Source organism: Glandiceps talaboti, chromosome 6 (assembly GCF_964340395.1).
Source record: "Glandiceps talaboti chromosome 6, keGlaTala1.1, whole genome shotgun sequence".
Lineage (NCBI taxonomy): Eukaryota > Metazoa > Hemichordata > Enteropneusta > Spengelidae > Glandiceps > Glandiceps talaboti.
The window spans coordinates 5,928,874-5,951,736 of record NC_135554.1 but is presented as its reverse complement, the minus strand read 5'-3'; the positions used below and the strand labels follow the sequence as shown (position 1 = coordinate 5,951,736).

Genomic DNA, 22,863 nt, shown 5'->3' with positions numbered 1-22,863 from the left:
TGGTCGTTCTCCGTTACGAAAACGGGCGTCTATGTCACGACAACACGTGTCTACGTCATTGGTTCTACTATGTTCGAAATATAAGTGAAAACCTTCAAAATTATTTTCCCTGATTTTTTAAAATATTACTGGCGATGACATATTTATATTATTCCCCAATATTTTTCTTCGTTCGGAAGGAAAATATTCGTGACAAGGGTTGTCACTACTCGTCTAGCTACTCGTAGTGACAAGGGCCCCTTAGGTCATTTGTATTTTCCTTGGCTGAGCGAAGAAAAATATTGGGGAATAATATCTAATTATATTTTACCCAACAACGTAAAGGTAATATATAATAACGTAGCGAGACACGTGTATTGTTAGGATGTAGATTAATATTAATGGAACGTATATCACAGTATTGGTGCTATTTCAATATTATGTGAATTAAGTCTTATTTATGAGAAAAAAGTCGAATAGATTTTTATGTTGCAGTTTCAGTATTTGGAGACACACCCGAGAGAGCAGGGGCGGATTTTTGCCCCATCAGAGCGCAATCTAGCGACGGAACTAATAAATTCACGTTGTTACATTCACCATTCGGTCTACAGGCAGCATCACTACATTCAATAATTTGTTGTGACTCAGTACACTGAAGTATTTCTCACACTTATTTTTTTGCTTGTCGTTGACGTATTTGTTTTACATTCGTTTCTGTCTCTTCCAGGTAACAATGGCGACAGCAAAGACTCTTAATGACAAGACAATGTATAATTACACTTCACAAATTTACACGATAATTTACCCTGGAACATGCAGAGCTTTGATAACACATTTTAGCTGGAAGCGGGTATCTGTTGTCTTTCAAGATATGGTATTCTGGCATGCGGTGAGTTGAGCTGAGTTGCGTAAAACAGGGATGGTTTTGATCCAACCCAAAATGATTTTTTACAAAGTCTGCCAATGGCAAGGACACATTCTTCGATATGCACATACACAAGAAAGGTTACCCACTATCAAACTTTATGGAAAAGTAATTAAAGATTAATATAACCCCCCCCCCCCCCATTGGGCTGAGATGGAATATCTCACATGTGCAGAGGATTTTTGGCGGCTCGTGTAGAGACAAAAACTCCCAACCAAGAGTGAGATATTCCATCTCTGCCCACTGGTGTGTGGGATTCATTTTCTCGTGTCCCTTTTCTGGTATAGGAAAACAAGTTAAAACCAGGTTATTGCTGTTTGAAATAACAACACCGTAGACGTCTTTACTTTGTGTGTATGTTTTGTGTAACTCCGCAAAAACATAGTTCCTTTATTTGACACTAATTCCAGACATCGTAATATTGAGATCAAGGCTTCATTGACCTATACACTATTACTTGTAGTAAATTTGTAAACTAAATTAATTCGTAAACATTAGTTAATTTGTTGCAATATATATACACAGAGCTCTGACACAATCAACTCCGAATATTAGATATCCATAAACTGTGTAAATATCAAACATGCATGTTTGTCTATGACTTACAAAATAACCGCTATGCTCATAATATTAACCATTACATTACTAACCGTCTATCCCATAGCTACCCTACCAGATCAGCCCTCAGTTGTAACATTCCCATTCCAAAAGTTAATCTTACAATTTGTCAAAAGAATTTCAAATATGCATTACCCAAACATTGGAACTCCCTACCAACAAACTTAAAATATACACAAGCGACATGAATTTAAAAAATGTATAAAGACACACCTTTTTTCTTGATTCTAATTTGTATTACTGTAAATATGTAACTATCTTTTTCTGTACATGTGCTATAATAGATTTGTTCGTTTTGATTCACCATTATGACTCTTTGCTGCTCTTTGATTTTTTGCTGTCATCTTTTTCTTTGTTTCATTTGTACTATATTGCAAACAAATGTGAATATGTATGTGTGTATTGATTATAACTATATTATTTGTTATTATTAATTATTTATCATAAGTACGCCTTGTATCTTTACCTTCTATATTTTGTCAGGATAAGGACCTTGGACTAGATTAGTTTCTAGTAAACTATTTCCATGGTCCTCACCAGAGCATTTTCTTTTATTGTATTTGTATTTTCCTCTCTGCAATGTTATTATCTTATGTTTCCGGTGAAATAAATTCAATTCAATTCAATTCAACAGAGTATGACCGAAAATTCATTCTATTGTTACCAGAGCTCGAGGCACATGTAACGCGCTGGTTCACTTTCAAACATCATGACCATAGAATATTGCCAATGCATGAATGTTTACAATTAATTACTAGTATGTACATGCACATAATATATCAAGTTTACATTCCATTTTCGGACGACTTGTATTCGTTGGCATTTCTCCGGTTGCACTACGTATTTAGTCACAGATACCGGTACTCACGTAGTCCTGCTTGCTTGCATACAGAGTAATCCGGGACTCGATTCTGTCCCTCCATTCCCTGCAAAGAGCCAGCCAACAAACACGCCGGGCTTACCAAAAATACCGGTAACTAAGGAATAAAATCGCCCAGTGGTCAAATATCAGCAATAAATCTATTGTTTAATCAGTTTAACTCGTCTTGACTGAAAAGTCCCATTGCGTGTTACCAGAACTCTCGAAATTGGAACTTTTCAAGTTCTACCATAAATTGAATCATAGCTCCTTACCTACGTCAGCGAAAGTGTCTCTGGGTAATTATTCATATTACTCACGATATCAAATATGGCAGTGTTGACGAGGGTTATTTGAATGTTGCAGTTCGAACTTTAAAAGGTCTGATTTCGACGCTTTTTGTGATCTGAGCAGGGAATACTACCGTCAGAGGAATGGAAAAGGCGTAGATATTCGATCCATTGCTAATATTTGATCATTTGGTAGGCAATTCTTTTGCAATTGGTGCACATACATTTTGCTTGTGGTCTCGTAATAGGCCGCGTACATTGCTCTTCGCAGGACGGTGTTTAGGGTTGTGTCAGTACTATAGACCCGTGCACTGTCTGCAAGCAGGACTAGCACTCACTGAGATCATAACGAAGTCTGTTGTGAGCTGGATTGAACGCGGATTATTTTTCACCTGAAGCGTTGTCTCTAAGGATGAACAGTCGATATGTTCCGAGTCGAGGGGTTTAAATTCTCCGATCATAACAAAAATATGACAATCTTACCTAAGTATGTCGCCAATAAATTTTATCATCTTCGGCGTGGCGTAAATGTCAACAGTATTAGCCCGTTCACTGTGTTATCGTGTGCTGGAAAGTACGTAGTTCCGCTTCTAAATTACACGTTATTCTATTCGTCAATCAATACCTACGCCTGCTAACTATGGAACGTAATAAACCAATCAGCAATAGGTTTATAAAACAAAATTTAACTCGTGCATTGATACAGAGTGTGAGACCGATTTTAGTGTGTCAGATCGATTTGTTCTCACACTGGCTGTCCCACACTCTTAGCTTGCAGGAACTTTAGACAAAATAATCCTCGAATCTATCACAAAATTTGTATTTACATCTATGAGATACAATACCAAAGTTTGGGGACATAAAACAAAAACTAAATGCTACTCTGTAATTATCACCTAACAAGACGACACACGTCACTCCTCTCCTTCCTCACGGTTCGATTCACTAAAGTCTGAATCACATGATCCATAGTCAGATTCATCGTCTGTGTCAACGGCTGATGCAGCAGGAGCAACATAATCTTTCTGCTATTGGCATTTCTTGCTCTGTCTGTTTCCTCTTCTTTTTCTTCTCATGGCTACCTTTTAAATATCGCTACATACTTACAAATACAGCGTGGAACTATCTTAAACAGGTTAAAAGTTTAGAATACTTTGATCAGTAAACTTTACTACAGTGATTATTATGGCGGGGAGAGACACATGCTGAACGTGTAAAATGAGTCCAAATGATTAAGACATTCTGATTAGTCAAGACACAAATGATTAGTGAAATTCAACCAATCATGTGTTTTCTAAGATAACTAAGTAAATTCTGTATGCTACGTCACATGTAGACTTGGTATTAACATTGACAACAACACTACTAGCGAACTGTCTGAAGCTTGACAGGTTAATTTGACTTGAGCGAGAGTAAAACAGGTATTGTGCAAGATCAAATTCGTGTCGGTAAAAATTTTATTATTTACTCCAAATTCCAATTGGTCACAAGGACCGACAAGTTGTTGTAATTCTCAAAAAATGTTGGTACGAACGGAAATCTGTTGGTCTCCCACCGACGGACCGATGTTAATTTCACACGTTGCGCGTGGAACCAAAATCTCAAGTTCATTAGTGTGTTTCTAAACCAAGGAGATAAATGAGCGATCGATTGTGTTCGATTTAAAAACAAACTAATATAATTTCTTTTGGACTTCAGAGGATGTCGTCGTTAATAAAGGTTTTAAAAAATGATGGCCTGACTATATTGTCTGTCGTCACTCTCAGATCTGACAATGCTGATGACGTCATTCGGATTCTAAAGGTAAATTACACCCTTCTCTGTTTCTTGATCTAATTACGCATACACGTTATAAATTTGATGGACATCTCATTAATATTGACTAGAACAATGTACATAAATATATGCGTTGAGTTGTTACCGCCAGAGAGAACGAAAGTCTGTGTTATAATTAGAGCATATTTGTAACAATTTTCACAATTAAACCTGTCTAATTCTTGATTGACAGAACGGAAATTGTTCAGTTGATATGTAATATTTGAAAATATTGATCAATTTCTAACAACATGTTAAGAAATTGGAAGGTTGTCCTCACTGGTTGTTTGCTAGCTGTCATGAAGTGACATAATTTCTGATGTAATAAGACACATAAATTTTCTAATTTTAATTTGCACTAGTTCAATATAATTACCCGATTGTGCCTGAATACATCATATCACAGTCATTGTCTTTGTAATGAACTATTCATTACACCTTACGGAAGGTATTCCGTTTTACATCTAGTGTAACATATTTCTTTTAGAGTTTTGATACAAGAATCACTATTTTGGGTTTATTTGAACAAGCAGCCGCCAATCTGCTGTGCGCGGTAAGTCTTCTTATCAACATCACCTCCAACACGTTTTTTTTCCTGAGTGTCTAATTAATAGTCTAAATGAATATGATGCTGGTGTATCGTTGTCACACTTCAAATACACTTTTAATGCTATTAGTACATGTCACCATAGTTCTGGTCTCTAGAACGGTTTATTCTTTTCTCACCAGGCATACAGACAAGGAATGTTTGGACCTAAATACGTGTACATATTACCCGGATGGTTTTACACACATTGGTGGAAAAAATCACCAACAGATTGTACGCTTCAAGAAATGGATATCGTAACCAAAGGGTACATAGGAGTGGATGCATTCCCTGTTACTGATCAATTACAACGTATTAATTTCACTGGAAAAGTAAGTGGAAATAGCCGTATTGATTTTAATCATCGGCAATCAAGCGTGTCTAATCTCAGTATCATATATCTCTACCCTTGGGCTAGTGAAAGATACTGAAATCGAAACCCCTTCATTATTCAGGGTGATTGGTTTCATCGTATTAAAGTGACTGCTACATAGACAGACAGACAGACAGACAGACAGACAGACGAACTAGATAAACACACCAGACATGAAAGAGACAAACATACAGAGGCAAGACAGAGACAGACGATAGACGGAAAACTATATTAATAGCTAGGGAGACAGACAGACAGACAGACAGACAAACAGATAGACAGACAGAGGTACGGGACTACAGACTTTCACCCAATAGACAATTTGACTATCTGCCTTAATTTGTAAACAAAATTATACATAATGAAGAAGAAAAGCAAAACAATTAGTTGTCATCACCTTGAAAGTATCATAGCGTACAAATTAATAGTGGAAGAGAAAACAAGGTTTAAAGAATGTTTTGCCATTTCGTTTCTGATTCTAGCCACCAAATGATGAAGAAATGAATTTCTATAAATATTTTCGTCGGAGTATATTGGAAACATATACCTATGATGCCTATTCGTACGACATGATATGGACTGTCGCTCTAGCCCTCAATGCTGCTGATAGCATTCTACGTCACAGAGGGGATGGAAAACGAATACATCAATTCACGTATAATGATTCGGATATTGCCAAACTGGTGTGGGAAGAGACGAGAAAACTTGTTTTTCATGGAATGACAGTGAGTTTATTAAGGGTTGTCATGCTTACCAAGTTTAGCAACTCAAACTTTAGCATGTACTGCTACCAGGTAGTTAAAACTCACATATTGTTACAAATTTCATTAGATACCAATGTCGTAAACTACAGACCTCTTTACGATACCTTCCCAAACGTCGATGGTCCAGAAGAAATATGTACTCTGGCTTACGAGAATGATGAGATACATGAATAACATTTAAGATTCGACATTTAACTCTGACTAGAAATTCTCCCTCTCTTTCAGTCTCTGTCGTCGCTCTTTTTTGTTTAATCAGTGTACCCAACATGAATTTAAATTCAAACCCTTTAAGAAAGGTATCGTAACATGTCTATTGATTTTCATATTGCTTCGTTGACTATAATTTCGTCAATATTATTATATTGTTAGGGACGTGTATCATTCAATCAAAATGCTACCCGTTATGGTCCCACCGTCATCGAGCAGTTACAGGGTAAGTTATTATTTTGTTGTCGACATTTTGACGAGGCTCTCCTGTAGTATATTTTAACTGGAATGACCACTTTTTTTCAAGTAGGAACATCTATAACAAAAGTTACAAGGCCGAATTATTTTTATTCAGAAACCATTTACAGACATTTCAAATAAATGTGAAACTATAGTAAATAGCTAAGTTAATAAAACATACCAAGACTATTATTAATCAAATATATAAACAATTTAGCAGAAGTGTTCATGTCACCCCACCCCTCACCCCACCCACATACACACACACACGCGCGCGCGCTTGTCTGTCTTTGGAACAGACGTGATGTGCACACAGTAAACTAGTCTATGTTTTATATTCGAGCTTTAGTTGCAGGCATCACAACGTTATTAATTACAATAAAGTGTGGCTGGGCATATTATATTAACTTGCTTCGTATCTTTACAATTTTTACTAGATGGAAAAGAAGTTACAGTCTGTTCATATAGCATCTTCACAGATGAGACAATATGTGCAGATGAGTTTGTTGACTTCATATGGGAAGGTAAGCCACATCTTAATTAAAAACAAAACACAACAGTCTATCTGTGTGATTAAATGCACGAGTGTCATACAATGCATTCTACTAAAGTAGTTGACTTAAACCCCTGTCGTCAAACACTTAGACTTCAGAAGACCATGGTTTACTTTGTCAGGATTCACTCTCATTATCTTTGATCACTCAGTAAGCATGATTTACCTCTGACACAAGTAAAGAAATAATTTCGATATGGTGAATATTTTAATTCGTAAAATCAAACAGTTGTTTTCATTGACAGCACTGCTTGAAAATTCTGCTCCATGTAATTTGTAATATTGGCTTCTGTCATTGTCATTGCCTTTTTACTCACTTCCTGTCCGTTCGTCAAATTGGGGAGGATTATCAGTGAGGAACTGGCAAATACACAAATGGTCAATAAAACTAAAAGTCAGGCAGATCAAACGGTTCATGATAAAAAGTTAAAGAACGAAAAACAAATGGGAGACGATAAGCAACTGAAAAGAAATGTGCATTCTGTTCATATATACAGGCGGTACTCCACCTGTAGATGGCGTAACTCATGTAGAAAACATTCTTACATTGTCAGATGTATACATTTGGGTTATTTATTCTCTGACAACGATTGAAGTGTTGATGGCAATAGGTTTGATTGGAATGAGTATTGTCTACAGAAACAACAGGTAGGAATCTATTATGTTGATACAGGGAATATGATGTCTTTACAGAATGCAGGTGGTTAACTTTCTTAAAACGACTTGACCAAGAGAATCTATCTCTCCATTATTTTAAACATTGCAGAGTCCAAACCCACCTACCTACACACACACCCCTCCTCATTGTACCACAATTCTTTCCAACCTACATTTATATGTAATTTTCCAATCAATGAAAAGTATTGAATATATATGTTGTGAATAACTGTCCTCAATTTTTTAAAAACAACTTACAGGGTGATGAGACTAAGTAGTGCCATGGTAACCATCTTCATCCCGATTGGCTGCCTCATACTGTCCATCAGTGTGTTCCTGTTTGGGATGGATTTATCCAGGGTATCACCTGGAATGGTTACATTTATATGCCAGGTAAGTAAGAACACAGAATGAATTGCATATAATTCTTTGGAAACTAGCAGCAAATCAATAAGTAGACTGTGAACCTATAAATTTTACTCCAATATGTAACAATATGTAAGTTATTAACGTTGCTATAAATCCATACCCAGGAAAGAAGCTTAATAATATAGTACCAAGAACAGTAACGTTCTTTACAAAGTTCTTTGACATACACATTGCCTGATCTGAGATACTTATATTGTGTAATCCTTTGTTTTTAGGTTCGTGAGGGATGCATCTGGATTGGACTGTCTCTTGGATTTGGAGCCTTGTTTGCCAAGACTTATCGTGTGCATGTTATTTTTAATAACGCCTTGAGAAAACTGAAGACAACAGAAGTACGTTTTTTAATGTTACCTCTGAGAAAACAAAGAATATCTAGGCCTTACTTCATTTTACAGTGATTTTTTTCTGAAAATAAGTTATAAATGGACTTGCCTATATCTTGTACTGGCTTAATAACTTTTATTTCTGATGGATGGCGTAAATTGAAAAACAAAACACGTCATTGCGTATATGTATTTTTTCAATGGAATGCTGTCTTCCGTTAGGTTGTAAAATATTTATCTCCATTTAGTAAGATTTATGATAATCTCACTAGATTCATTTTTCGAAAACTTAAGGGAGCTTATGTACAATTACTCTTCAGTTTTCCTATTATATAATGTATTTTTCATATTTAAACCTTCTATCCTATTTTTGCCCATTTCGAACCATGTAGCTCTCCCCATGTACGTCATGTGAAAACAAAACTGCCATGTGCACGGCTTCGTTTCTTTGAAATTTGAGCTATACATTTTGAAAACTTGTATGACGTGCTAGTGTATTGATAGCTCAACTAAGAGACTGGGTTTATAGAGTATAGATGTCAACATTTCATTTTTGCAGAAATCTAGAATTATAGGTTTTATCAAACTTTGCCACAGAAGAAACTGCATTTCTGTAAGTCTGTGGGTATGTAGAATAGTGGAATGTATAGCCAACTGAGCCGTGGCTGTAATTACAAACGTAGTCTTGACAAAGCCTGTGTTCTCTTTCAATTGGTCATTATTGTAAAAATCTACATCTACTTGGCCATCATCTTGAATCTCGTGTGGGGGTGTGCTAAATACTCGAAACTCGTTTTCAAGGATTGGAAATGGAGAAAGGGAGAATAAATGTTGTCTACAAGATCGATCATGCTTTGCAGTATTTTTCTACAACCAACAATTAAAGAGTGTGTTTCTCATTTCTTACAGCATTTAAAAGATGGAAACTTGATATTTTTCATCCTGACCTTGGTAACTCTAGATGGCGCCCTTCTTGTTGTTAGACTTATCGTCGATACCACGTCACTGAAATCAGTTTTCCTCGAACCCTCGGTGAGATTAAATATATTCGTAACAATTGATAAGTAAATTATTGTAACATTCGTACTTTTCGTAATCTTACTACTGTCGTGTCTAATTCATGTCAAAGCGAATACAAGTAACATTTGATATGTGGACACTATCATGCCAGAAGCAAGATAAGGATTGCTGGAAAATAATTTGGAAAGGTAAAATAAAACGGCCACGGTCTTAAAATAGTATATAATCATGCAATCTTTACAAGTTTTCATGTTTACTAATAATTCTATTTTTAAAGACCCTGCTCTATAGACGATCGACTGTTATGTTCCTATATGAAGAATAACGTTAGATAACATTATCATAAATATATCTGTTTCTTCCACTGGTATTAAGTCAATTGCATAAACCCTAAATTATGGCAGACTTGTTAAAGCATGTTCTCACTTGGAGAACTTTGGGTTTTTCTAAACAGTAGAAAACACTATTTCTGTACATTGAAATAACGCCAAGAAGTTACCAATTCATGGAATCGACCCAAAATAAATAATAAATACCAATTTGTCATCCCTTATATATACTAGTACTTAATCCTGACTGTGTGCGAGTTCATCCAATGTAAGTCCAGCTTACGATCTCTGTACCTCGAATTAGCCAAGGTATTGAGACTGTTCCCCAAGAAGTCTATTTATTCTCCATATTTCCCTTTCTTTTACATGGTGGAGAAATACGGGCATTTTACAACACCACAGAAAGACTATGAATGTATTGAATGTATTGGCGAGGTTGGTCTGGTAGTACTGTTTAGGATAAAGCAGAGCATACCTCGGCAAATGACTAGGTATACGTGTATTACGTTTTATGGTCGCAGAGAAATGCTGCACCACTAATAATATGTTTTGTTCATAATAGATGGACCTATCTGATCCTCTACAAGAGATCATGATAATACCAGTGGCCAGGTTGTGTTCGTCCAAGTATCAGTGGTATTATCTTCTTGCTCTACTCTTATACAAGTCGATTTTGCTCTTGTTTGGGACATTACTAGCATGGAAAACTCGTAATATACACGTCACCGAATTGAACGACAGTAAGTTTCCATTTGTGTTCAATGGGGACACCAGGAGAAAGAGTGAGAGAAAGAGATATGTGATGAAATATGGTATATATTTACAAGTAACTATGTATGTTTATCTTGGAAATTGGATAACGTAAGAAACATATTTCGAGCAAGTCACTTGAACCACTTCAGTTTTTACACTAGATCTCAAGCTAACCTTTCCACAAGGCGTCCAATTTGTTCAACGTCCCCAGCTAGTTTATGACTAGATGTAGATCGATTCCGTCAGATCTACTGTAACCGACACAAGAGAATCACGAAACATTTGCTAAAATGCTATTTTTATATCGAACTTAAAGAAGAGAATACTTGCACTATGCGAGGGAAAGACGATACAAGTTTAGTTTTAATTAGAAAGATATTAACATTTGATAAATGATGTTATATCTTATAGGTCAATACATCGCGCTTTCAGTCTATATTACTGTGGTGACATGTGTGATTGCTACAACCAGTGCCATTGTAATGCAGGCAAACGTGAATGCTATTTTTGTGGTCGTTGGTGGTGCTGTTTTCATTTTCAACATAACTGTAATGTGCCTTGTTTTTGTGCCTAAGGTACGCAGAACTCTAATAATCTCCATACAAAATTCAAGGAAAACGCAGAAGTATTTAGAGATGGTCAAATCGTCAAGATATTATCTATACCATTTGACAGTTAGGTGGCTATGGATGGGTTTTTGGTTGGTTAGTTGGTTGGTTGCTTAGGTTGGTTGGTTGGTTGGTTGCTTGATTGGTTGGTTGGTTGGCCGGTTCGTAGATGCAGGTAATGTGTGGACAGACAAGCATATATAGAGAATAACGGTACACACGTATATATAAGCATAGTGAGAAGTGTCATTAATACTGAAATAGAGAAGTGATATTTTGTATATGTCTATAACGTATACATATTTTAATAAGAACACGATCCTTTACATTAAGTTTTTTATCAGTTAAACGTCTAGGGGAAATAAATAAATAAAAACGTCGCTTTGGCTATTAACAAGGATTTTTTATCACTTCTGTCTTCGGTTTACTTTCCTTCAGATTCTCTTGATGCGTAGAGAACAAAGACGTCCAAGATCAGCGCAAAAACAAATGTTTCTTGTTGGAAAGGACAAAGTGTGTAAATCCGATAGCTCCATTGATAGGAAAGTTATCCATGATTTGTCCGAACAGGTCAGAAGAGTAAGTTGTAATTATTGCTTTAATTCATAGTGCTAAGGAGACCTTCCTAAGAGAATAAGCAAGAGTTTTTCAATTTCCTTACCAATTTAACTCCACCCCTTGGAGACACCGAGTGATTTCGTGTATGGAAAATGCCTCTACATGACGGTACACTGCCAGCAACGTATTAACCAACCCAGGAGCTATTTTGAAAACTAGTGAATATAAGAACCATTTTGAAGAAGTAGTAGCTTCGTGTATACGACAAGAGGACACACATTTTGAGATGGAAGTCCATGTAACTAATCTGTCAGTCTTGGGCAGTACATTGGCAATTGTAGAACAGGAACGAAATAAAATTCCCTTGGTAATTCAAATGAAGGGAAACAAAACACTACAGTATGATGCTTTTCCCCCAATGGATATCTTTGCAAAATGTTTGGCATAGTACTATGGTTAGCAGATAGATGAATAGAGTGATTGTAGTGAAATTTTAGACTGTACACCGATATTGCATCGAAATTGATATTCAATTCAATTCTATAGTATAACTTAATTTTCCGCATCGGAATTCTCTTTACCTTCAACCCAAAGATCCAAGCAAGATGTATAGATTTACTTACAAAAATGTAAACAACAGAAGAGTAAAACAGTGGTATACATATACAGCAAGAAACGAAAAATGAATGTAAAGGACCTTAAAATTCGGCGCAATAATACATTAATACATGGAATCTAAAATTGAATATTTATGATCCTGAATTTGAGAATAATTATTGCGCTTTGAGAAAAAAACGACTTCGTATGGGGAGAGTTGCATTTTGTGAGGCCTGACTGAAGAGGTCACTTGTGAGAGCCAATGTTAACTAATATATAATTGCATAGTGCAGCAGACAGTTGGTCTTGTCTACCTGTGATATCTCCTTCTATATTAATGAATCTAGCTGGCATACCTTTGTTTGTCCAAGTTTCCATACCATAGTGTTAAATATAGTTGAGACATGGCTTACTGTGACATAAGCACAAATAATTACATTGAATTCGCTGTTTTAATGTTTCAATGTTTTAGCGACGTGTAGTTATAAAGTTTTGCAAATCAATATTTGATGAAAAAGACTTGCCATTACTCTTTTCATACAGTTAGGTGTGACAAAATAATCCCTGCTGTATGTTCAACTGGGTTTTTAACGTTTTCTTAATATTTAATATTTTTAAAGCCTGGACACATGAACTGTCTTTTTAATCATTCTGGCCTGAGGGATTCTACATTTCGCTTTTTTGTTCCAATAATGGTTTCTTTTCTTTCAGAAACAAGGACTTCTGAGGGAGATGAAATTAATATTGAGTAACATGGAAAGATTTGTTAACTTGGGTGACAGAGAGGTTTTCTATCCACGACTCAAGTCTGAAAGTGCGGTTATTACTGATTGACAGTGACGATGATACAATAGGTGCCATACGACTCGTTTATGACAACACAGTCTCTCAATTTTAATAATTTGGTTTAAAACATTGATATACTGGTATAAAGGAGACTGAGCAATGATATCCTAGGATCGATGACATGTCTTTATTACTACGTTACGTTTTAACCCACTCGCCCAAGACGACTAACACATGAAGAACAGATATAATACCATTGGAGATGATTGCCAACTCCATGCAGAGAACTTGTTTGAGATTTATATATTAAAGCTTACGGTCAAAAGACATTGTCTAGTTAAAAGAAAACCAGTAATTATGAAAATTAGTCATGGCTACATCCAAATGCTTCATACGGCACAAGCACTTTGTTACTATCAATGTATGTACGAAATTATATGAAATTTGATGAGAGTACTATCTATTAAGATTTTGCTTACTTACCGAAGATCGCTATTTATGTAAATGCATCATTATATTAATAATCACGGTGTTTACAAAAACCTCATCAGTCCTCGCTATGAATACCGTAAATAAGGTGTGCACTTTGCACCACAATTTCGTTTCCGATTACACAGATACAAACTTACATACGCACGCAAGCACGCACACAGTCAGACAGACAGACAGACATACAGACAGATACACTCACACACACAACCAACAACAACAACAACAACAACAACAACAACGTTAACAACAACATCATCATCATCATCATCACCGCCACCACCACCACAACAGCAAAAACAACAACAACAACAACATCATCATCATCATCATCATCATCATCATGCCATATATCCATCCTTTACGGAAGGTACAAATGAGTAATATTTATTTTATGGTAGCTTTCACTGTATGTAACTTTACCAAGATGACAAATGTAAAGTGAGACATGTATGTATAAGCTCGTATCGCTTATACTAACCTTGGGGGATGAGCTTTTAAACGTCTATCATTTGGTGCACTTCTTTTGAAAAGTTGTCGTATGTAAGGGGCCTTTATTAACATTTCACTGTGACGAAGTAATAAAAGTAATAAATCACTTCTTATTGTCAATAGTAGTCAACTACAAATTGTTATGAAGTAGTTACTAAACCACGAACTAGATCCAATCTCCTCATCCATAAATAATGTATTGATACGTGGCGAACGAATACAATGTTGTGATATGGTTTTTATAAGTACCTCTTGACGACAATTCTGCATAGTAAAGTTCCAAACCTAACGTTTATTTCTATGCATAAAAAGTAACACATTCATACATCAAGACAATGAAACCATGTTCAGTTTCATCTTTGCTCGTTATGTTCATTCTATGTAACTTTACCAAGATGACAAATGCAAAGACACCTCTGTACATCGGTGGCTTATTCCCAAACGACTACGATGGTTTATACGGCGGACTTGTGCATTTTGCTGAGCGAGCTATTGAACACGTCAACAACAGTACATGAGTTTTGGACGACTATGAACTTAAGATGGTTTGGAGACCAATCATGAAAGATGCCCATCCGAGAGGTGAATCCCAATGGCGCGTTGTCGCTACTGAAAGTGTTGATAATAATATTGAATATACATCAAACACACTTGTACAATGTATATATGTGGTAACCCATTGGCCAACTACAACTAACTCATCAATTTCGTAGTTCGTAACGATTGGCTCTTCATATTGTGACGTATAACATTGCTGAAACTAACACGTTTGAATATAACAATTGAGACATTGGCGGTGTTGTAGTTGTCGCCATAGGAACCATATAATTTGAATAGACCCCTGTATGGAGGTACATCGAATCTTCTTTCTCCAAGGTAAATTCCTTTATCCTCTGCTATTTGACATTGCCTTTTCTTTTTTCCCCTTGAATACTGTAGAAGATGTACCCATTCCCCACCAGAAAGCGTTGTGCTATCCACTCTACAAATAATTAATTTTGACGCATACACAATTCCATGTTTTGCCCTCCCAATGTATAAAAATCTAGATTTCGCCAGCATAATTCTTCCTTGTTTGCTACCACCTGCATGCTATTGACTGCAATTACCACTGAGCTATCAGTATCGCCATTCTGTAAGTCTGATTGTTAGCCAAAGTCTGTACTATTTGACTCCTGTATGTCATTTCATTAACAATCACGTGTAGTAAAGCATGTGCCAAGTCTAGTACGTTTTTTTTCTTCAAAATCTGTATTGTACTCTCATTTTGTCTGGTACATTTTTCTCTCCATTTATTAACTTGTCAACGTGTCATAACCTACGAAAATTATCATCAAGTTCGGTACACCATTTTACCATTTACAACAATTCTGAATTTCCTGTTTGGGTTTTCAGTCACATTGCATAATTGTTAAGAACATTAACATTTGACACTAACTTTGATGTTAAATTATATTTTTGACCTGCAAAAATACCTCTCATTTGATCACCATATATTCTTTGGGCATTTAACTTACTTTTTAAACGTCTCCTCTACCAGGCTAAAAACGTAAACATGTACTACGAATGTCAATTCAGGCTAAATAACGAAGGTAAGATAGCAACGCACGATCTACATCGGATTTTAATCGGATTGGGAAGGGTCACATTTTAGGCAACAACGCGAGCATGATTTCCCCCAGCCCTCCTCCTTGTAATTACTGAAGGCACCCTTACAACTAACGTTTACATCAGCAAGCTTTTTAGAACATGTGTGCATTGTGAGATGTCCACAAACCAATTCAGGGGAGTAATCGATTCTTAACTCAGCTAACAGCTATCGATTTGAATAAGTCCGTGTAAGCTACTGGGGTGGAGTCCTCGACAATGCGTTCTCACTACACACATACAAAGAATTAACTGGTCTGTTTCACTGTCAATGTCACTTTATTCTCTGCACGATGTAATATAACAACAAACGTAGTAATAGACCCAAGTCTAAAGTCTAACAAATCTTGAATCTAGTCGAACGTATGTTCGATCTGTTCGAACGATTGACTGTAAGACAAAGAAAATACAATCATAAATATCTACTAGTACTACATAAAGTAATCAAGGTAGTAGATTCTACACAGTAATACATATAATGACTTATATTGGGTGAGACATCCCTGCCATTGGAATGTCCATTCAAGTACTAAGAAAGTTTGTTTTCTTCATAATAGTTCTAAGTTCTACTAACTACAGACTTCAATAAACATTAGTCGTGTTGACAAGTCCACTGGGTATCACAGTGTGGAGACTTAATAACTTAGAGTCATGAACTTACAATATGAATATCAAGCAAAAGCTCTTACCGTATTTGTAGACTTCCCCGGTAACCAACACTCTAGTCAAGGAATTCTAATAAGAACTAACGCTCTTTCTCTGGCAGTGAATTAGCTTGATCAGAATAGCATGTGTCCGTAGACTGCACTCTAACTGATGCCAGACGTTACATTAGCAGGCCCATATATACACTTTACTAAGGATGTGTTACGTAACCAAGTAAGAACATTTGCAATTACTTATGTTTGAAGTATGTAGGAAAAATTATTCTTAATTAGATATAGCCTAAACGCTGAAACTTATTAATTATGCTCATTAGAACTAAAATCGACATCAACAAGCTTTTTCAGAACATTTACGATTAGTTATGTTTGAAGTATGTACAAAAATTATATTGCATTTGAAGTATATGCAAATGCTATTCTTTCACATTAGCCACTTACTGATTGTCTGCAAGTGTTCCTATAGTTAATCTTTCTTGAAGAATCTGTCTAAAAATTATATCATGGTTGTCAAAAATAATCAGTCAATCAGCAAATTTCAAACTTATTTATTTTCACCAAACTCTGTATTTTGAGCAATAGGCTAACAGAAAGAAAAGTGTATAGCATTTACATTTTCAGTCTTATATGTGCAGTAATCTGTACGTACCAACGAAATAGAAAATATGTTGTCTTAAATGTCGAATTCAATACATGGATGGTGGTCGGTCGACTTTTTGGGAAAGTTTCGGCAGTTAAAGTTATCTGGCCAAGGAAAGCCATACTTTCTCAACAGTTTTCCGCAGGATTTCCTCACCCTCTTACAAAGATTACGGCACGGCGGGATTAGTTTCCCTTCACTGGAACGCATGGAACATGGCGGAGCATACAAAGAACAGAGAAAGAGATCCAGATGTGGGGAACATTCCAACTGTATCAGAGGGATGTAAAAGTTGACGTCGTCCTCGGCTTCATCTTGAGATCCATGGTGCAGTATGTTTGGAACTAAGGTTTCGTTGTATAGTTGTAATTCTAAGCACATTGGGATAGTCAATGGCTGACATGTGGGGTGGTACATCAAAAACTGACTCTCAACTAATACCACGCTGAAAAGAACAACGACTATTAGCATTGAGCACAGTTTCAGTTCGGCCATCTTTGTTGGCAGATGTAATGGAGATAGGATAAAATGAACTCTCACGAGCAGTCGATGACCCTGTGAGTTAAAAATCAAAGAATGTCATTAAACCTCGTCTCAAAGTAGTGTAAAATCTATTTCCAAAGGTGAAAATGTGATTTGTAATGTAGTGGGTCGACTTACCCCTGAATCCTTACCACATACACTAACAAGATACGCACACAACGAAGACGTGTACAGTGAAGAATTGAGGTTGTCTAATTCAAGAATCAGAAAGTATCAAATGCCTTCGCTGTAGGAGATCAAGTATCACTTTACTCGTTGGACCCTTGTTGACTTTGCCCCAGACTACACTCGTGATCTCCGACAAACATTCACACAATGTATTACCACTGGAGGCCCAGGTTTATTGTGTTTACGAAAACACACAAAATAATAAAAACAAACAAACAAACAAACAAACAAACAAACAATACTAGGAACGACTACGACGACGACAATGACAACAACAACAACAACAACAACAACAACAACGACGACAGCAACATATAAACCCTGACAAACAGGAAAGACATAGTAATTAATAATCAATATCAACAAAGTTTCTATATGTAACAAGAATTCCAATATGCGTTTTCCAATATGTGAAATGCTCACTGTGGAAATGTTTTGGTTGGTTGGTTGGTTGATTGGCTGGTCGGTCGGTAGATCGAGCGATAGCTTGCTTGCTTGTGTGTTTGTTTGTTTGTTTGCTTGCTTGCTTGCTTGCTTGCTTGCTTGGTTGGTTGGTTGATTGATTGAGTAGCTGACTTCAACAAAATCTGAACAAAATAAATCGTGGTAGTATTCCCTTTCAAGTTCGACGTTCCCATATACGCGTAGACATGTAGACACAGTTCAAGGGTGGTTGGAGGTGGGGGAGGGGCGAGCACACGCCAATAACCAGAAACTTGGCTATCCAGCTTGTCAATCATTGTCAAACCATTATGTCAATCTAGGTAGTCAAGTCTTTGTATGCTAACTTGACAACAACCGAAAAAAACACTCCTACTTGACACTTCAAAAAGATCAGAAATCTGAAATTTTGACCTTTATTTTGGCTATTGATTATAATGGATTTTTGCTTCACAATTGACCTTGGAAGGGGAGAAGTAATATTGACTAATGCTTGACGTCAAACATAACAACACGTGTCACAATTTGGCTCCCGAGCTAAGACCTCATTGGACGTACTGTATGTCAAACTGTCTTTTATGTATTTTTTGTATTAGATGCATGTTCAATACAAATGCATAAATTTTCTGTTGTAGAACATTATCAATCAATCAATCAATCAAACAATTTATATAGCGCCTGAATCCATTACTCAGAATGTTCAAAGGCACTTTACAGGACACTAAAAATAGTTCTTATCAAAATGCTCTCATAAAAAGATGAGTCTTAATGTCTTTCCTGAACTTGTCCAGGGTTGGTGATTGACGCAGAGCAACCGGAAGACTGTTCCATAATTGCGGGGCAGCTCGTGAAAAAGCACGTTCACCATAGGATTTAAGTTTGCAGGGTGGGATGTGTAATAGACCTTTGTTGTTAGAGCGAAGTACACGTGGAGCATGCTTATAACTGATCAGATCCGATATGTAACTAGGTGCAGCATTGTTGAGAGCTTTGTAGGTCATCAAGAGTATTTTGTAATATATTCTGTAGTAGACTGGTAGCCAATGTAGATCCTTGAGAACTGGGGAGATATGATCTGATTTCTTGCGGCGTGAAACAATTCTGGCCGCTGTGTTTTGAGCGTGTTGTAGATGAGTAATGTCTTTAGATGCTAAACCATATAAGAGTCCATTACAGTAATCCAGTTTGCATGAGACAAGAGCATGGACTAGATTTTCACATGCTTCACTTGTCAGATAGCGACGAATGCGACCAATTTTTCGAAGATTGTAATAGATCGAATTGCATGTTATGGTAATGTGCTTCCTAAGAGTGTGTTTATCATCGAAGGTTACACCAATATTGCGTGCATAGTTAACCAAGTCAACAGAACATGATCCAATGTTTATACTGTCAATGGGACGGGGTATGCGCATAAACTGAGACCTAATGAGTAGTACCTCAGTTTTACCATCATTTAGTTGAAGTTTATTTTGTGTCATCCATGATTTTATGTCCAGTACTGCAGTCTCCATCTTGGCAACAGTGGTGGATGTGTCAGCCAAAGCAAAGCCTTCATATAGTTGATTGTCATCAGCATATTGTATAAAATTCAAATCATGACGTCTTAATAGGGTGGCAAGTGGAGAAATGTAGATGCAAAATAGCAGTGGGCCTAGCACAGAGCCCTGGGGTACGCCATATTGTAGATGTTGTGCTTTGGAGGTGTTGCCTGATATCAATACTGATTGATGTCGGTTCTGTAGGTATGATTTAAACCATTGCAGTGGGATGCCTGTAATGCCGAGGTTTGATAATCTTGAAATGAGTATGTTGTGGTCTATTGTATCGAAAGCAGCTGACAAATCTAGAAGAACAAGTAGTACACATTGTCCTTTGTCAAGTGCTATACAGATGTCGTTGTTTACTTTGATGAGTGCTGTCTCTGTGCTGTGGTGTTTCCTGTAGGCAGATTGTAGTGGCTCTAGTAATGAATTAGCTGTAAGGTATGCGGTTAGTTGGGCTGCAACGATTTTCTCCATTATTTTAGAAAGGAATGGTAGATTGGAGACAGGTCTGTAGTTCTTGAATACATTGGTATCAAGTGAGGATTTCTTGAGAATTGGTTTAATGACGGCTGACTTGAGTGATTCTGGAACATTACCATGAGTAAGAGATGAGTTAATGATGAAAGACAGAATGGTCCACAAGTGTTCTTGGCACTGTTTCAGAAGCGATGTGGGGATAGGATCGAGGGAACAGGTTTTTGACGGCGTGCTGTTAATAATTTTGCTGATATCATCTGCATTCACTGGGTTGAAGACAGACAGAGAAGACGAAGTATGGGTTTCCAGAGAGTCAAATGCAGGTGTTGGTTGTGAATTGTCAAAGTTAAGGCGGATATTTCTTATTTTGTCAATAAAATATTGACTGAATTTCTCAGTGATATCGTTGACTGAAGTGTGATCTGGTAGGTCATCTTTTTGAGAGTTACTGGACAGAGTGGAAAATATCTGAAATATAGTCTTCTGGTTGTTTGAGTTTTCAAGTATCAGTTTGTTGTAGTATGTCTGCTTTGCTTTCTGTAGGAGTTGACGTACATCTTTGCCTTTCTCAAGGAAAATTTGTTTGTGAACTTCTAGTTTTGTGTTGCGCCATCGACGCTCAGCTGATCTTCGTCTCTTTTTTGCTTCATCAATCTCAGGTGTATACCATTTAGTATTAGGCCTTACTGTAATTGTACATTGCTTTAAGGGTGCATGTTTATCCAGAATCTCCGAGAGATGAGTATTATACGCTAATACGGCAAAGTCTAAGTCGGATGGTGGTTGTCTGAAATCTGTTACGGATCCAGTGTCCTTCATGAAATCATCAGTTGAGATTGAGGATATTTTGCGGTAAACTATCTTGCGGCGTAATAGTGGTGGTTTCTCCAGCATAATCTTAGCATGAACAGGATTATGATCTGATATTATTTGAGAGTCAACAGAAATTGATGAAATGCAGTTTGATTGGTTAGAGATGATGAGGTCTAAAATGTGGCCTTTCACATGAGTTGGTTCCGCTACCCATTGTAGAAGACTGAAGGTATCGAATAAATACTTCAATTTCTTGGTGGTAGGGTCTTGCAAATCATCCATGTGAATGTTAAAATCTCCAACAAGGTAGAGGTGCTTTGTCGTGACCACGAGCCTTTCTAACAATGAACTAAATTCTAGCAAAAACTGTGTATTCGTGAGTTTATTCTTGGCTGTGGGAGGTGGACGATATACAATGATAATTTTCAATGTGATGCCCTGATGACAAAGTGTAGCTTCTGTTGCTTCAAAGGATTTAGCAGATTTTATTGGATTCCATGCTTTGAGTTTGAGTGATGATTTGAATAACAAGCCAATTCCACCACCAGTAGAAGAAGTACGTGGAGTATGTTTAAAAGTGTAACAATCAGGGGTGAGTTCATTAATTATATGTTCATCGCCTATTTCATTCAACCAAGTCTCAGTCAGAGCAAGGATGTCAATATCCTTCTCCCTAGTGTAGTCTTCTACTTCAGTTGTTTTGTTGCGGACGGATCTGACATTCCATGTAGTTAGCATGAGTTGGCACTGTCGTTTGATCACACCACATTTGTCGATGGAGTTACAGGTTGGTATTTGAATGAGGTTGTTGAAGTTGACTCCATTTGCACGTGGTTTATAATTGAGGTTTGTGATACTAGTAATATTTGTTGTTGTAAACGTTTGGATGGGTCGAACTTTCTTAGTACCACCTCTTGTGCCTCTGTGTGTCACTGGTTTGTGGTTGAGTCTCAGGGATTTAATGACATTCCATACTGAGGTAGGCAGTCTGGAGTGGTATGAGGTGTTAAAAAGTTGCATAAATGATCTGCTGTACTGCATTGTTCATCTGTTGAAATATTACCATATGAATACACACAATTTGAGTTGGAAACTATGCATACAGATGACATCTAGGCTGTGTAACTTCTCACACTTCTACATTACAAAATTTAGCAAGACTTTTACCAGATATTTAACTTGCTACGAGCGTCTCTGACTTCTGAGATGTTTTCACCGGTGTGACTGAGTATTCATAGACCGAAAGCTGCATTCATACACAGTAGAAAACGTCTGTAGTCTTTTCAAACTCAGGAAAGTTGTAGGAGCAGGGTTTGGAGGCTGCCAACATGAGGGCGCACAACCAATGATTTATCTTTATCTTAATATTACATCGTACCAGTGCAATATCTAAATATTGCACCGAACCGGTTTGGGTTGGAGGTCTCAGATGAGCCTCCTCCCTTACCATTGTATATACAGTTGCCCACCGGGCGTGCCCCAGTCAATCCAAGCTGCATAATGAGGACACGGTAGGATAAAAGTGTTTTTAACATTACAGGATTGTGATATATGTACCTGATTGAAGCTATCTTGATGATATCACGTTTATAAAACATTCCACCGCCTGCTGGTACTAGTTGCCCGCTACACCCTAGTTTATAGCTGTGCAAGTGTTTTTAAGTGCAAAAGTCGA

The 22,863-nt window shown here is 36.9% G+C and overlaps 2 protein-coding genes across 2 annotated transcripts; one reads left to right on the top strand and one right to left on the bottom strand.

The window, feature by feature from the left end:
- The first annotated feature begins 8,148 nt into the window (after positions 1 to 8,148).
- Positions 8,149 to 13,317, top strand: LOC144436512 (gamma-aminobutyric acid type B receptor subunit 2-like). Its single transcript, XM_078125317.1, has 7 exons — positions 8,149 to 8,259; positions 8,511 to 8,627; positions 9,528 to 9,650; positions 10,530 to 10,707; positions 11,132 to 11,295; positions 11,767 to 11,907; positions 13,195 to 13,317. The coding sequence occupies exons 1-7, from the start codon at positions 8,149 to 8,151 to the stop codon at positions 13,315 to 13,317; spliced, it is 957 nt and encodes a 318-aa protein (XP_077981443.1).
- A 5,771-nt stretch (positions 13,318 to 19,088) lies between these two features.
- On the bottom strand, positions 19,089 to 22,229 carry LOC144436511 (uncharacterized). The gene has a single exon (XM_078125316.1). The coding sequence runs from the start codon at positions 22,227 to 22,229 to the stop codon at positions 19,089 to 19,091; it is 3,141 nt and encodes a 1,046-aa protein (XP_077981442.1).
- Between the last annotated feature and the right edge of the window lie 634 nt (positions 22,230 to 22,863).